This window comes from Haemorhous mexicanus, chromosome 2, assembly GCF_027477595.1.
Source record: "Haemorhous mexicanus isolate bHaeMex1 chromosome 2, bHaeMex1.pri, whole genome shotgun sequence".
Taxonomy (NCBI): Eukaryota; Metazoa; Chordata; class Aves; order Passeriformes; family Fringillidae; genus Haemorhous; species Haemorhous mexicanus.
The window spans coordinates 32,593,412-32,607,951 of NC_082342.1; the positions used below are offsets into that span (position 1 = coordinate 32,593,412).

Sequence of the window (14,540 nt, forward strand, 5' to 3'; positions counted from 1 at the left end):
GTCTCCTTAAAAAGGAAAAAAGCCCAGAAGTTTCTTTCCTCGATTAGGTAAAACTATCCTTTGTCTCCTTAAAAAGGAAAAAAGCCCAGAAGTTTCTTTCCTCATAAGACCTGGGGGACTTCACCTCAAACTTGAGGATAGCCAATTGGACAGGAGCCAAAAAGTCCCGCCTAAGCAATTTACTAGAAAGAGAACAAAGAAACTAATCGCTTTTGTGAGGTGTTTTACCAGGAGCAACAACCTCTTGCCCCTGGCTCGGTTTTTCCTCTCCAAAGAGGTTTGTTATTTTACCTTTTATTAAAACTTTTTTGTTTCCAATACTACCACAGAAGCCATCCTGCTGATTTTATGCCTTCTAAGGTAGCTGAGCTATCTTGGGTGTGATACAGATCTCCAAGAGCTTATGAGACCTGGCTCAAGGAGACCATATATCACCTTTGAGGGGACTTTTTCATGAGTACCCTGCACTGACTCTTCATGTCTGTGTGCATACAAGTGTGCATAGCTATGGCAAAGCAGGAGAAATGCTGCTCTATCAGATGTTTAAGTATCTTAGGTATCTAAGTAAGTTAGGCCTGCAAGTAACTTTATTTAAGTTATAAGCTAAGTTAAATGCTGTTGAGTGCTATTCCTTTGCTAAATTGTTAAGTTTAAGGCATAATAAATGCTGCTCAGTTGTTGTTCCATTACTAAATTGTCAAGTTTAAGGTACAAGTAAAGTTTAAGTACTGTTAAGTTTGAGTGCTATTAAGCTTTTAGGCTGTGTTTCTTTTCATCCTTGCCCTTTCTATCCTTTTATCACACACAGCTAAACACACACACACAAATAGATAGTACTTGGTTAATTTCTGTTTTGATGGAGTGGATTTTCTTTGTTGTTTTTTACCCTTGGTGTGCCTTAACCATCTGGCAAGTAGTAGAGTGAATCTTGCCAATGACCTTTGTCATGCTGTTGCTTAGTATTAAATCTGACTTTTACTGATACCCTTGCTTGTGATTTTTTAAGCAATCTCAACTTTCATAACACTGAATAATGAGGTTTTCTATTCAGGTCTCTTTTCCCCTGTAAAGTAAGTGATCTGGGAATTCGTGAGTGTAAGATGTACTTGTAGATACAACCTTTCTGTGGCTGTGGCAAAAACAAACAGTGATTTGCTGACAACTCCCTTAAGCAGAAATTTCCTTCATTCTTTGAGCGACTGATACTATCTGCTTCTAGACTTTCAGAAACACATAAATGCTGTCATAGCTGAACTGAAATTTCTGCCCATCCTGAATTTTAGGTTAATTCAACACACATTTACATATGTGTGCAACTACTTGAGGATAATAGAATATTTGTTTTTCAACTCTGAGCTTAGCGTAGCGTTTCATTCCATTTCATAGGATAGATGAAAATAATTCAAAAGCTAAGTGCAGGTATCATAATATTAATGTGCCTTCATAAAAGAAAGATACCGTTCTAAGGGATTTCACTGCATAAGTAAAAGGTGCAAAAAGAGCTCAGTGAACTGGCCTGAATACACAACAAAATTTGGCATGTGTAAGTCTCTTGCAACCTGAAGCCATGACTAACAGTTGCATTTCCATATCTCAACAAAGTAAGCTCCTCTGAGATGGAGAAATAAGGAATTTTGGTGAAGAAACTGTCAGTTTAATAGATGTGTATTTTGGTGTATGACTCGATCCAGTTAAATGTTCTATTCCTGCCTTTCATTGCAATATGCTCATGCAGAGCTAATAAGGGACCATCATATATTGTGCCCAGCTGCCAATTGTATGTGTGCTACCAATTCTTAAATCATGTTCTGATGGGCATTGAAAGCAGAGTCCATTAGATGTTGTCCTGAATTTCCATTATGAAAATTCCAGGTGTGCTTATAGGAATGCAAATCAGAGAAGGATCCTGTAGTCATCTTGCATGTAGATATTTGCATTTCTTGCCTTGAGCTAAGGACTCTAATCAAATTACAGTTTTTTCACTTGGAAAAGACTGTGCTTTAGGAAAAAAATGGAGACGACTCTCTTTGAATTGCTCGCTGATGACTTTTTTCATCATTAAATAACAATAATACAGAAAAGCGCGTTTAACAGAAAAGGGCTTTGTTTCAAATGCTGGCCTCATTGCTTTATGTTCCATGTGAGCAGTTTCCTAGAAAATCTTGTGAGCTTTTTCCCGGATGCTCAATGCAAAGAGCAGCAGGACAAGATGATTTGCATGATGTCTTCTGGCAGGGTTAGAGCAGGATGAGCTTTGAATTTTGTTTGTTTCCTGCTTTGATTCACCCTACCAGAGTTGAATCGAGCTACCATTGCAGTTATGTGACATTGGTGTGTGTGGAACTAGTTCAGGTGTTTTGGAAGGGTCTGATTCCATGACTTCCAAATTTTCTTCAGGTTGCAAACAGGCAGGTTTAAGGTGGGGGAAACAAATCACCTTTAGATTACAAACAGAAGAGACAATAGAGAAAATGTCTGCTCTCAGACAAGAGGCATGTCTTCAGAGGTTCCTAATCCCACTAACTGTCATTTTCCTACTAATACAGAGGTTTAGATTTTCTTTCCCAGAAAAAATCCATATCAAACTTATTGTACATTTAATCCAACTGAACACAGGGATTTAGTAGATGGTGTGTATAATGCATGTTGAATATATTTTTATTCATATGGCCATAGTTAGTTAGGAGGTTAGTTACAGACAGAAAGGTCTTGTGCTGAATTAGCACCATCCCTGTTTAATGGCATTAAAAAATATTCCTGCAAGACACTCCTGTCACCTGTGAAACAGTTACTGTCACAAGAGAAAGGAAGACTCTTACACAAATTATCCTTTGACCTGGTATTTTTAATTTAAAAGTAAAATTCTTCAGACACAGACTCAGCTCAATTACAGGTACATTGCTTCAAACAGATTGACAACATCCAGACCAGACACATTGAATCAGGATGGGCTTAATCAATATAAGGCTCAGGTCAAGTATTTTTCAGTGACAGTCACTTTAAAAGTAAATAAAATCCCTATACAGGTGAAAAAGATTCTGAAGCTCCAGTCCTAATGTACCAAGAATGTAGTGAGACTTTTCCTATTAGCTGTGATCACAGGATTTTGGTGAGTCCTCCAATGCATCATTTCACTGGGAACACAGACACTGGTGACTACTTCAGCAAGAGCAAGGAAGCTCAAAAAACTGTGTCGTTTTATACTGAACCTTACTGGAATTTTAAAGACACTTTAAGAGTCAACAACTTTTTTTTCTATGATTCAGCAGTAGTCAAAAACTATGAGTAAGGTATTCCCATCTTCTTGGGAATTCCTCAGCATCGTCATTAGGAGCATGCATTAACCAGAAACAGCATTCAAGAATCATATTCCCAAATTAAATACGAGCAGGCTTGTGTTCAAGCAGGGGTGATCTGTTTGTATCATTTAAAGAGAGATTACATTCTGGTCCAAATCTCGGCCTTGTTTTTCTGCTGTCTTAAAGAAACTGTGATTTTCAAAGAAAGAAGAGTAAATAGGAGACAATTTCCACCTTATTCATAACTCCAGATTAGTAATCAAATCTACCCATTACAGTTTCTATTACTTTATAACTCTTATGGTTTAAAATGAGTACACTTAGAACTCAACTAGAAAGTCCAGGATATATCATGATCTTTTACATGGATGCAGTTCTGACATGACAATTAGTATGGTGCCAAATCCTAGCTGGCAGCTCTTGAAATTTGGGATTGCTCCAAATTAAGACAAATGTGTGTGCTGTAGGGCAGGCAGCCATTACAGCTATACATATGGATTTTGGGGTGCTAAAACTTAAAAATGCATTGTATAAAAGAAGAGTGAAAGCTACGAAATATGTAACATAAAAGATAAGTAAGGAGCAGACTGACTTGATGGCTTTCATATGGGCCTCTAAGCTGGGATCCCTAAAGCCACTTGCATTATTTTGCATCCGTCTGGTGTGCATCCACAGAGACCAAATCAGCAGAACACTTGAAACAACAGACAGTATTAAAGGCGTACCTAAACCAGCATTACAGAGAAGAATTAATAAATCCAGACTGTCATTCCTTGTGATTCTCCTTGCTGAAGAGTTTGTCATGGATGAAGGAGCAGTGATGTTCTTGTGCACACTGTAGACATCCCAGGCGAAGGGAATTGCGGCTGTGAAGGAGCAGAGCCATGATGTAAGCAGCATCCAGGGCACCAGCCTGGCAATTCTGAGCTTCAGCCAGATGAAGAAAGACTGTGTAAAGCTGGCCACCTTGATACAATAGAAGACACTAAGCCAGGCTCCAAACCAGAGGGTGGAGTAGTTCAGAAACATATAGCCTGTCTTGATATATCGAAATATAATTTCTTGAAAATAGGAGGGTCCACAAAATATATTTAAGAATAAATCCAGTATAATCCAGCATTGCAATGTAATCTTAGATGAACTCAGCGCGACCATGATCATATCAAATGGGGGCCATGTTTTGCTCCCCATGCAGCTCATTGAACTGGCAGCTAAGATAATTCCATTTCCTAGAATTCCTGCCATGGATTCAATTATTGCAACTGATAGACAAAGGAGAGGAAAAGAGGTCATCATTGCAACTCAAGAGCTTGCGATTATTACTCAGCTTCCTCTGGGCTCCTGAAAGCCTCAGATCTGGCACTGCCAATGCCAAGGAGTTGTTATGGGCAATGCTCACCTATTTATCTCAGGGGCCTATCAGTATCCTAATGTAATTTAATATTTCTGCTGTTTTACATCTTGTTTTGGGGTTGATAGCTCAGCTGATTTGTCTAAGCATGCAAATGGGGTTAAGATTCAATTACAAAGTTTTCATTTTGCTGAAAGGATTTGCACAGGAAGGGTTATGGAGCAGGTGAACTGTTGTGTTTATGAATGTAGATTTGCACTACAGTGTCAGGTGTATGTCTTTACATGTCTAGATTTGTATGTTATAGGTGAAGCCTTATTGTCTCCCTTTGTTGCACTATTATCTCCTCAAAGTTTCTGAGACATACTTGACATAGGCTCTTCTCTTTGACTGATATTTTCAAATTTGTGCTACAAAGACGATTATCGTGTTTTTCTTTTGTGTGTGTAGATATTTAAACAATATAATTTTCCCATAGAGCATAGGGATTTAGTAGACTGTGTATAAAATGCATATTAATTACTATGAGAATAGTAAACTAGCTGGTCAGTTGCAGACAGAAAGGTCTTCCAGAAGACTGACCCTATGAGGAGCCCTCCAATATTTTTGTTGGCTTTCCCTCTTAAGATCCCCGAATTCATGCGAATGAATTCAAAGTATTTGATTAAATTTTATGGAAAAAAAGCTCTGGACGGAAGATGTGCTTAAAGAGGCTGGAAAATAGCACAGGCACCGCTTTGGAATCTCATGTGCATGAGGAATGTGAAATAAGGGGGTGTAAACCAAATTGTGTGAGAGCAGCTGTTCAGGGTGTCCCTGCTGAGCAGCCATGCGCCTCAGAGCTCAGGCAGGAGCAGGACAGCACACACGGATTGTGGGTTGAGCACAGCCCATGTGTTTTGCCTGTTGGTGTGGTCAGAGAGCTCTGAGGTTTGTTCCTGAAGGCCAGTGAGGGCAGAGCAGGGAAGGGCAGAGGATGGACCAACCCTCCCCACACGGATGTCTCATGGTGCTGGGCTGGGAAGCAGCATAGTGACAATGCATGGTGGTGACAATGGCATGTCAGGGTGGCATTGCCATGAGCTCAACTTCCTGCATGTCTGTTAAATGTCATAAAACATGTTCATGGAAGCCCATGCTGTCACCTGTGACATAGTTTATGTCATGAGGGAACGGAACACTCCATCTCAGGTTATCCTTTGACTTGGTATATTTTAATTTGTAAAATAAAGCAATTCAGGCACAGATCCATATCAATTCCAGGTACATTGCTTCAAACAGATTGACAACATCCAGACCAGACACATTGAATCAGGATGGTCTTAGTGAACACAAGGCTCAAGTTATGAATGTTTCTGTGTCAGTTACTTTGGAAGTATGAAAACTCCCCCTGCAGCTGAAAAGGGTCATAAAGCTCCCATTCTGATGTAACAATAATGCAGTGACACAGAACATTATTTCAGTAACAGGAGGAATCTCAAAAGGCCATATCATTCTTTCCTGAGCCATGCTGGAATGTTATAGACACCTTTAGAATCAACAAATATTTTACTAGAGTTCAACCAGAGTCGAAAATAATGAATGAGATATTCTGAAAATATTAGGAACTCCTTAGAATCCTCATTAGGAGGCTTTAGTAACCAGAAACCACATTCAAGCGTTATGTTCACAGAATATGATCATTCCTGTGCTTAAACAGGTCTATTCTATTTGTATCAGGTATTGTAACTTCAAGCATTCCAAGAGATTCCATTCTAGTCTGAGTCTTGGCCCTGTTTTTCTGCTATGTTAGGGAAACCATGGTGATTTCCAAGGAAAGTACAGCAGATAGTAGACAACATACACAATTATTCTTAACGAGACTGACATCTAAGTAAAGCACATTCCCACTTTCCTATTGACTGCAGATCAAGGCCCTAATCTACTCATTCCAGCATCTATTATTTATACCTCTGATGATTTCAATTTAATTGATTTGGATCTAAATTAGAAAGTCCAGGCTAAGCCACTGTCTTTTACATGGATGCAGCTCTGACATGACAGTTAGTGTGGTGCCAAATCCTAGCTGGCAGCTCTTGAAATTTGGGATTGCTCCAAATTAAGACAAATGTGTGTGCTGCAGGGCAGATAGCCATTAAAACAACAGAAATGAATTCTCCATTGCTTAAAGGCGAAAAAACTTCAAATACGATGATAAGCACAAAAATAAAATATATGATGTAAAGGACAAGGAAGGAGCAGACTGACTTGATGGCTTTGATATGGGCCTCTAAGCTGGGATCCCTGAAGCCACTTGCATGATTTTGCATCCGTCTGGTGTGCATCCATAGAGACCAAATCAGCAGAACACTTGAAACAACAGACAGTATTAAAGGCATACCTATACCAGCATTACAGAGAAGAATTAACAAACCCAGACTGTCTTTCCTTGTGATTCTCCTTGCTGAAGAGTTTGTCATGGATGAAGGAGCAGTGATGTTCTTGTGCACACTGTAGACATTCCAGGCAAAGGGAATTGCGGCTGTGAAGGAGCAGAGCCATGATGTGAGCAGCATCCAGGGCACCAGCCTGGCAATTCTGAGCTTCAGCCAGATGAAGAAAGACTGTGTAAAGCTGGCCACCTTGATACAATAGAAGACACTAAGCCAGGCTCCAAACCAGAGGGTGGAGTAGCTCAGAAATGTAAAAATTGTCTTCGAAGCTATGTACACATTTTCTTTATAAAAGATGGGCTCATAAAATATACTCATTAAAAAATCCAGTGTATTCCATGACTGCAAAATTACTTTAGATGAACTCAGCGCGATCATGATCATATCAAATGGGGGCCATGTTTTGCTCCCCATGCAGCTCATTGAACTGGCAGCCAAGATAATTCCATTTCCTAGAATTCCTGCCATGGATTCAATTATAGTAATCGATAGACAAAGTAGAGCAAAAGATGTCATCATTGCAACTCAAGAGCTTGCAATTATTACTCAGCTTCCTCTGGGCTCCTGAAAGCCTCAGATCTGGCACTGCCAATACCACGGAGCTGTTATGGGCAATGCTCACCTATTTATCTCAGGGGCCTATCAGTATCCTAATGTAATTTAATATTTCTGCTGTTTTACATCTTGTTTTGGGGGTTGATGTCTCAGCTGATTTGTCTATGCATGCAAATGGGGTCAAGATTCAATAACAGTGTCTTCAGTTTGTCCAAACTGTTTGCATTGCACTGGTGAAGGGATTTGCACAGGAAGGGTTATGGAGCAGGTGGACTGTGCTGTTTACAAATGTGGGCTTGCACTCCAGTGGCTTATGTCCTGCTTTGCATGTCTAGATTTGTTTTTTATACCTGATGCCTTAATCTCTCCCCGTCTTGCACCACTGTGGCTACTGGGTTTATGACAAATACTTGTCATTACATCTCCTTATCTAAGGGCAGCTCCTTTGCTTTATCAGGTATATTCAAATTGCTACCGCAAGGAGGATTTTCACACTTTCCTTTTTGTGTAGTGATATTTTTAAGCAATATACTGATCCTTGTGTGCTTCTCAGATTGTCCTAAAAGAGGACAAATATCTGTGGGATAATAAACACAGACAAAAGGAAAATCATTTCACCAGAGTACTTCACTTGCCCGTTTTTCACAAGCGTCTTGAAAAAGTGCAGGAGTTTCTCAAGGAATTTAAGATCTGGCAACATACAACATTGCATACAGGAGCAAAGGCACAACTATTAATTGAGTCCGTCTTGCTCCATATGGAATATGCATACCTTTAAAATTCTGCTATACTTGCTAAAAGAACTGAATTAAACTCTTTCCACATCTGGAAAGAAACAGGTGAGTGGAGATGCTTGAGTTCATTGAAAAACTTTGGGACTTACGTTTTATCTGTAGTCCAGAACACAGAAGGAAACACACAAAGCCTCTTCAAAAATGCAGTGACGGGTAGCTATCAGTAGCACAGTAAGAAGCCGTGGGCAGTGATCAAACGAGAAATTTTGAGATGTTTTCTAGGTTGCTTTTTTGGGTTGTCTGCATTTCCATATGCTTAAAGTAATGTATGATTGCCTAGGGCAGTGATAAAACTGTTTTCATTATGCACCTGTAGAAGTAAAACTTTGTGACCATTCACCTCAGATAAATGTATATTTGTTTATTTATTTCATTTATATGCCACTGTATGTGTTATGTGCATGTTATGTCCAGATACTGATTATTATAAAACACATCAAAATAAAGAATTAAATAATTCAAGAAAAAATAAACAATATTTTAAAAATTATTTCGCTTTAGTGTTAGTACAAACTCTTTTTCTCTTCTCATTAAAAATATTAGTAATTTTTTTAAGTGAGAGCAATGTAATCTGATATGTTTCATTACTTTCTTAGATTCTAGGTCTGTCACTTTGTGGCACAGTGATTCAAAGGTCTGGCTCTACATTCAGTTTCTTTTGATACTTCTTTGAATGGCTTTCCCACTACCACATCTGCAAAGTTCTTTGGTGAAATTCAGCAGTAAATATCCAAATTCCGTGCTAAATCAAATCGTGCAAAACAATCAAATATTGTTCTGGTTTCATAGGTTTAACAAATGGGTTTAAAACTCACAGAAGCTCTTCCTTAGAAAGATTTTGAAATCAATTACAACATTATGCCTCCAAATGTTGCAAGTGTACCTGTATAAGAATTTTTGGAGTTGTCATACTTACATAATTTTTTGTCAAAAAAATATTTTGAAAAGCAGTTCCTTTCTCATCCACTTTTAGAATTTCACTTTCACCTTGAAGAAATATAGAAATGTGTTTGGTTTTTTGACAGGAACGGCTCTGTAGCATGCTATTGACAGACACTTCAAACACAAAAGGGTCAGCAAATATGTATCAGTTCCCATTTAGTAAAAGAAAACTCTGTAGCTGCTGTTTAAATTCAGCTCCTTAAATTCAGCTCTTTTAAGCTCACCCAGTGAATCACAGAATGGTTTGGGTTGAAAAGGGCCTGAAAGACCCATCCAGTTCTAACCCCCTGCCATAGGCAGGGACACCTTCCTGGAGCCCAGGAAACTCAAAGACCCATTCAGCGTTGAGCCTGAGCCTCTTGCCACAAGGCAACCAGCAAATGTCTGTGTGATATGTGTGGGGTTTACGGGCAAAGTTTTGGCAGTGGGGAGGCTGCAGGGGTGTTTTGTGTGAGAAGAGACCAGAACGTGCTCCTGTGTCACACAGAACCGGTCCCAGTTACCCCCAAAAGGGACCCACCATTGGCCAAGGCTCTGCCCACCAGTGATGCCGGTGACATCTGTGTGACAGCTCCTTTAAGGAAGGGTAAAGACCAGTGCACTGCAACTGTGAGAGAGAGGACAGAGAAAGAATATATGAGGGAAACAGCCTTGCAGACAGCCAGGTCAGTGAAGAAGGAAGGGAACAAGGTGCTCCAGGCACCAGAGCAGACATTGCCATGCTTTCCCTGGAGAGGACCATGCTGATGTAGACTGTGACCCTGCAGGCCCAGCAGACCACTCTGCAGCAGATATCCACACTGCAGCCTGAGCAGAGCCACTCTTGCAGCAGGTGGTTGTGCCCTGAAGGAAGCTGAATCCTACGGAGATCCCACCATGGAGAAGTCTTGTGGCAGGAGCTGCAGCCTGTAGGGATCCCATGCTGAAGCACTTTGTTCCTGGAAGATTGCACCTTGTAGAGAGGATCCCCCCTGCAGTCCCCATTCCCTGTTCCCTGACCCTGCTCAGGGAGGGAGGAGAAGGAAGAGTGAAGAGGCAGGGATAGGGGGAAAAGGTTTCTGGTTTTGTTCTTTCTCACTCCCCTAGTCTCTTATTGATTGACAATCTCTTATTGATTGGAAATAAATTCAGTTATTTTGCCCATGTTGAAGGAATCCCCACAAGGCCAGGCAATGACAGCGGGGGCACTGTCAGGCCTGCAGTCCACCTATAATGTGGGCAAGGACAGCAGAAAAGCTCTGTGAGAACAATTAGGGACAGCCACAAGTGCAGGGATTGCCAGCCATATCCAGAGTGGTAAGACATGCCCAGGATCAAGCCAGTAAATCAAATCTGCAGGCCAGGATCAGTATCCAAGTGAGATAAGCAGGTGGAAAGGCCCAGGGAAAGCTGCAGCACAGTTCAAGGAGAGACCGAGGTTGACCATCAAGCTTAGAAGCAGCTCCTGAATGTAGAGGGGTCCAAGCCCCACTGAGGCTTCACTCAGCAATTTGCTAAAAGGCCAGTCAGGTGGACTGTGGAAGCTGGCTCTGAAACAAGGCAGCCAGACCCCCAGAGCAAGGCCTTACTTTCACCAGAAAGTCCATTCAAACATAGCTTTTTGTCTTCCCCCATCCCCACATACACAGAAAAGCAGTACAGCCCGGCACACAGGTTTACTTCTTTTTAAAATCCTGCTGTGATGGGCACTGAAAATTGACTCCATTGCATATTGTCCAGAATTTCCATTATGAAAATTCCAGGTGTGCTTATAGGAATGCAAATCAGAGAAGGATCCTCTAGTGATCTCTCATGTAGATATTTGCATTTCTTGCCTTGAGCTAAGGACTCTAATCAGATGACTGGCGGGATTTTTCTTGGAAAAGACTGTGCTTTAGAAAATAAATGGGTTCTTCTGTCTTTCTCTTATTTTCTTACTGGTTATTATTTTCATCATTAAATAACAGTAATACAGAAAAGTGTGTTTAACAGAAAAGGGCTTTGTTTCAAATGCTGGCCTCATTGTTTTATGCTACATGTGACTAGTTCCCTAGAAAATTTGAGGGGATTTTTTCCTGGGTGCTCAATGAAAGAGGTACAGGACAAGATGATTTGCATGATGTCCACCTGGCAGTGTTAGAGCAGGATGAGCATTGAATTTTGTTTATTTTCTGATTTGATTCACTGGACAAACTTGAATTGAGCTGCAAGAGGGTCTGAGTAGCACTGGTGGGTATGCAAACAATTCATATGTTTTGAAGGGTTTGAGTCCATTACTTTTAAATTTCCTCCAAGTTGCTATATGGTTAGTTAAGATGTAGGAATCAAACCAATTTCCATCTTATGGAAAAACAGACAAAATGAGAAAAATGCCTGCTTTCAAAAAAGATGTATGATATCGGAAGATCCCAACTGCTGTAATTCTCATCTTCTTACTAGAACAGAGGTGGTTAGTTTTGTTCCCCAGAACAAGTTTTTATCAAATTTATTTATTAACTTATCCAGTAGAACACATGGATTAAGTAGACAGTGCATATAATGCATGTTAAAGATATTTTTATTCATGTGATAATAATTAGTTAGGTGGTCCATTACAGAAATGAACATCTAGGAGGAGATTGGCCCTATAGGTGCCTTCCAATATCTTTGCCAGTGCTCCCTCTTAGATTCCCCAAATTCATGTCAGTGAACTGGTAACTATTTGATTAAATTTTATGGCAAGAAAGCTTTGGAGGGAAAATGTACTTAAAGAGGCTGGAAAATAGCACATGCTTTTGAATCGCATGTGCATGAGGAATGTGAAATAAGGGAATGTAAAACAAATTGTGTGAGAGCAGCTGTTCAGGGTGTCCCTGCTGAGCAGCCATGCGCCTCAGAGCTCAGGCAGGAGCAGGACAGCACACACGGATTGTGGGTTGAGCACAGCCCATGTGTTTTGCCTGTTGGTGTGGTCAGAGAGCTCTGAGGTTTGTTCCTGAAGGCCAGTGAGGGCAGAGCAGGGAAGGGCAGAGGATGGACCAACCCTCCCCACACGGATGTCTCATGGTGCTGAGCTGGGAAGCAGCATAGTGACAATGCATGGTGGTGACAATGGCATGTCAGGGTGGCATTGCCATGAGCTCAACTTCCTGCATGTCTGTTAAATGTCATAAAACATGTTCATGGAAGCCCATGCTGTCACCTGTGATACAGTTTATGTCATGAGGGAACGGAACACTCCATCTCAGGTTATCCTTTGACTTGGTATATTTTAATTTGTAAAATAAAGCAATTCAGGCACAGATCCATATCAATTCCAGGTACATTGCTTCAAACAGATTGACAACATCCAGACCAGACACATTGAATCAGGATGGTTTAATCAATATAAGGCTCAGGTCAAGTATGTTTCAGTGACAGTTGCTATAAAAGTGAACATACTCCCCCTGCAACTGAAAGGGTCATGAAGCTCTAGTTCTGATGTAACAATACTGCAGTGACAACGATCATTACTTCAGGAAGAGCAGAAGAAGATCAAAAGGCTGTTTTCTTCTTTATTGAATCATACTGGAATCTGAGTCGTGGCCTTGTTTTTTTCTTGCTCCAGATAAACCATGGCAATTTCCAAAGAAAGTGCAGCAAATAGGAGACAGCTTACATGATTTTTCAAACAAGACTCACATCCAAGTAAAGCAAATTTTCACTCTACTTCATGACTCCAGATCAAGGCCCTAATCTGTCAATTCCAGTGCCTATTTTATATTTCTGACAACTTTGTTTTAATAATTTGGAGATAAACTAGAAATTCCAGGCTAAATCATGAGCTTTTACATGGATATAGTTCTGACATGACAGTTAGTGTGGTGCAAAATCCTAGCTGGCACCTCTCGAAACTTTGGATTGCTCCAAATTAGAACCATTGCGTGTCCTGTAGGACAGGCAGCCATTATAACTACACACGTGGATATCTCATCACTTGAAGGTGAAAAAACTCTGGAGTAGAGGAGAAGCAAACAAATAAAATATGCAATTCTTTATCTTCTACATTACAAATAAAATATTTAATGTAGAAGATAAAGAACAGACTGACTTGATGGCTTTGATATGTGCCTCTAAGCTGGGATCCCTGAAGCCACTTGCATGATTTTGCATCCATCTGGTGTGTATCCATGAAGACCAAATCAGTAGAACGCTTGAAACAACAGACAGTATTAAAGGCGTACCTAAACCAGCATTACAGAGAAGAATTAATAAATCCAGACTGTCATTCCTTGTGATTCTCCTTGCTGAAGAGTTTGTCATGGATGAAGCAGCAGTGATGTTCTTGTGCACACTGTAGACATTCCAGGCAAAGGGAATTTCGGCTGTGAAGGAGCAGAGCCATGATGTGAGCAGCATCCAGGGCACCAGCCTGGCAATTCTGAGCTTCAGCCAGATGAAGAAAGACTGTGTAAAGCTGGCCACCTTGATACAATAGAAGACACTAAGCCAGGCTCCAAACCAGAGGGTGGAGTAGCTCAGAAATGTAAACATTGTCTTGGTAATTGTTAGCAGGTTTTCTGTATAAAAGAAGGGCTCATAAAATATACTCATTAAAAAATCCAGTGTATTCCATGACTGCAAAATTACTTTAGATGAACTCAGCGCGATCATGATCATATCAAATGGGGGCCATGTTTTGCTCCCCATGCAGCTCATTGAACTGGCAGCCAAGATAATTCCATTTCCTAGAATTCCTGCCATGGATTCAATTATAGTAATCGATAGACAAAGTAGAGCAAAAGATGTCATCATTGCAACTCAAGAGCTTGCAATTATTACTCAGCTTCCTCTGAGCTCCTGAAAACCTTAGATCTGGCAGGTGCTGCCAATGCCAAGGAGTTGTTATGGGCAATGCTCACCTATTTATCTCAGGGGCCTATCAGTATCCTAATGTCATTTAATATTTCTGCTATTTTACATCTTGTTTTGGGGGTTGATGTCTCAGCTGATTTGTCTAAGCATGCAAATTCGGTCAAGATTTAATTACAAAGTTTTCATTTTTGTGGAAGGATTTGCATTGTAAAGCTATGGAGCATCTCATCTGGGGTTTTTAGAACAGTGGGTTTACACTCCAGTATCTGATGTCCCGCTTTACATGCCTCAATTTGGTTTTTTTAAAATATCATCTGCCTTAATCTCTCCCTGTCTTGCATTGTCATGTCTTCTT

At 40.4% G+C, this 14,540-nt stretch overlaps 2 protein-coding genes and 1 pseudogene across 2 annotated transcripts; all 3 read right to left on the reverse strand.

The window, feature by feature from the left end:
• Nucleotides 1-3,659: 3,659 nt before the first annotated feature.
• Nucleotides 3,660-4,595, reverse strand: LOC132324258 (taste receptor type 2 member 40-like). The gene has a single exon (XM_059840351.1). The coding sequence runs from the start codon at nt 4,593-4,595 to the stop codon at nt 3,660-3,662; it is 936 nt and encodes a 311-aa protein (XP_059696334.1).
• Nucleotides 4,596-6,665: 2,070 nt separating this feature from the next.
• On the reverse strand, nt 6,666-7,601 carry LOC132324259 (taste receptor type 2 member 40-like). The gene has a single exon (XM_059840352.1). The coding sequence runs from the start codon at nt 7,599-7,601 to the stop codon at nt 6,666-6,668; it is 936 nt and encodes a 311-aa protein (XP_059696335.1).
• A 5,557-nt stretch (nt 7,602-13,158) lies between these two features.
• LOC132324260 (taste receptor type 2 member 40-like) lies at nt 13,159-14,125 on the reverse strand (annotated as a pseudogene).
• Nucleotides 14,126-14,540: the final 415 nt, after the last annotated feature.

Excerpts from the sequence above, each read along its gene's own strand:
- LOC132324258 (XM_059840351.1), bottom strand. The coding sequence starts at position 4,595 with ATGATGACCTCTTTTCCTCTCCTTTGTCTATCAGTTGCAATAATTGAA.
- LOC132324259 (XM_059840352.1), bottom strand. The coding sequence starts at position 7,601 with ATGATGACATCTTTTGCTCTACTTTGTCTATCGATTACTATAATTGAA.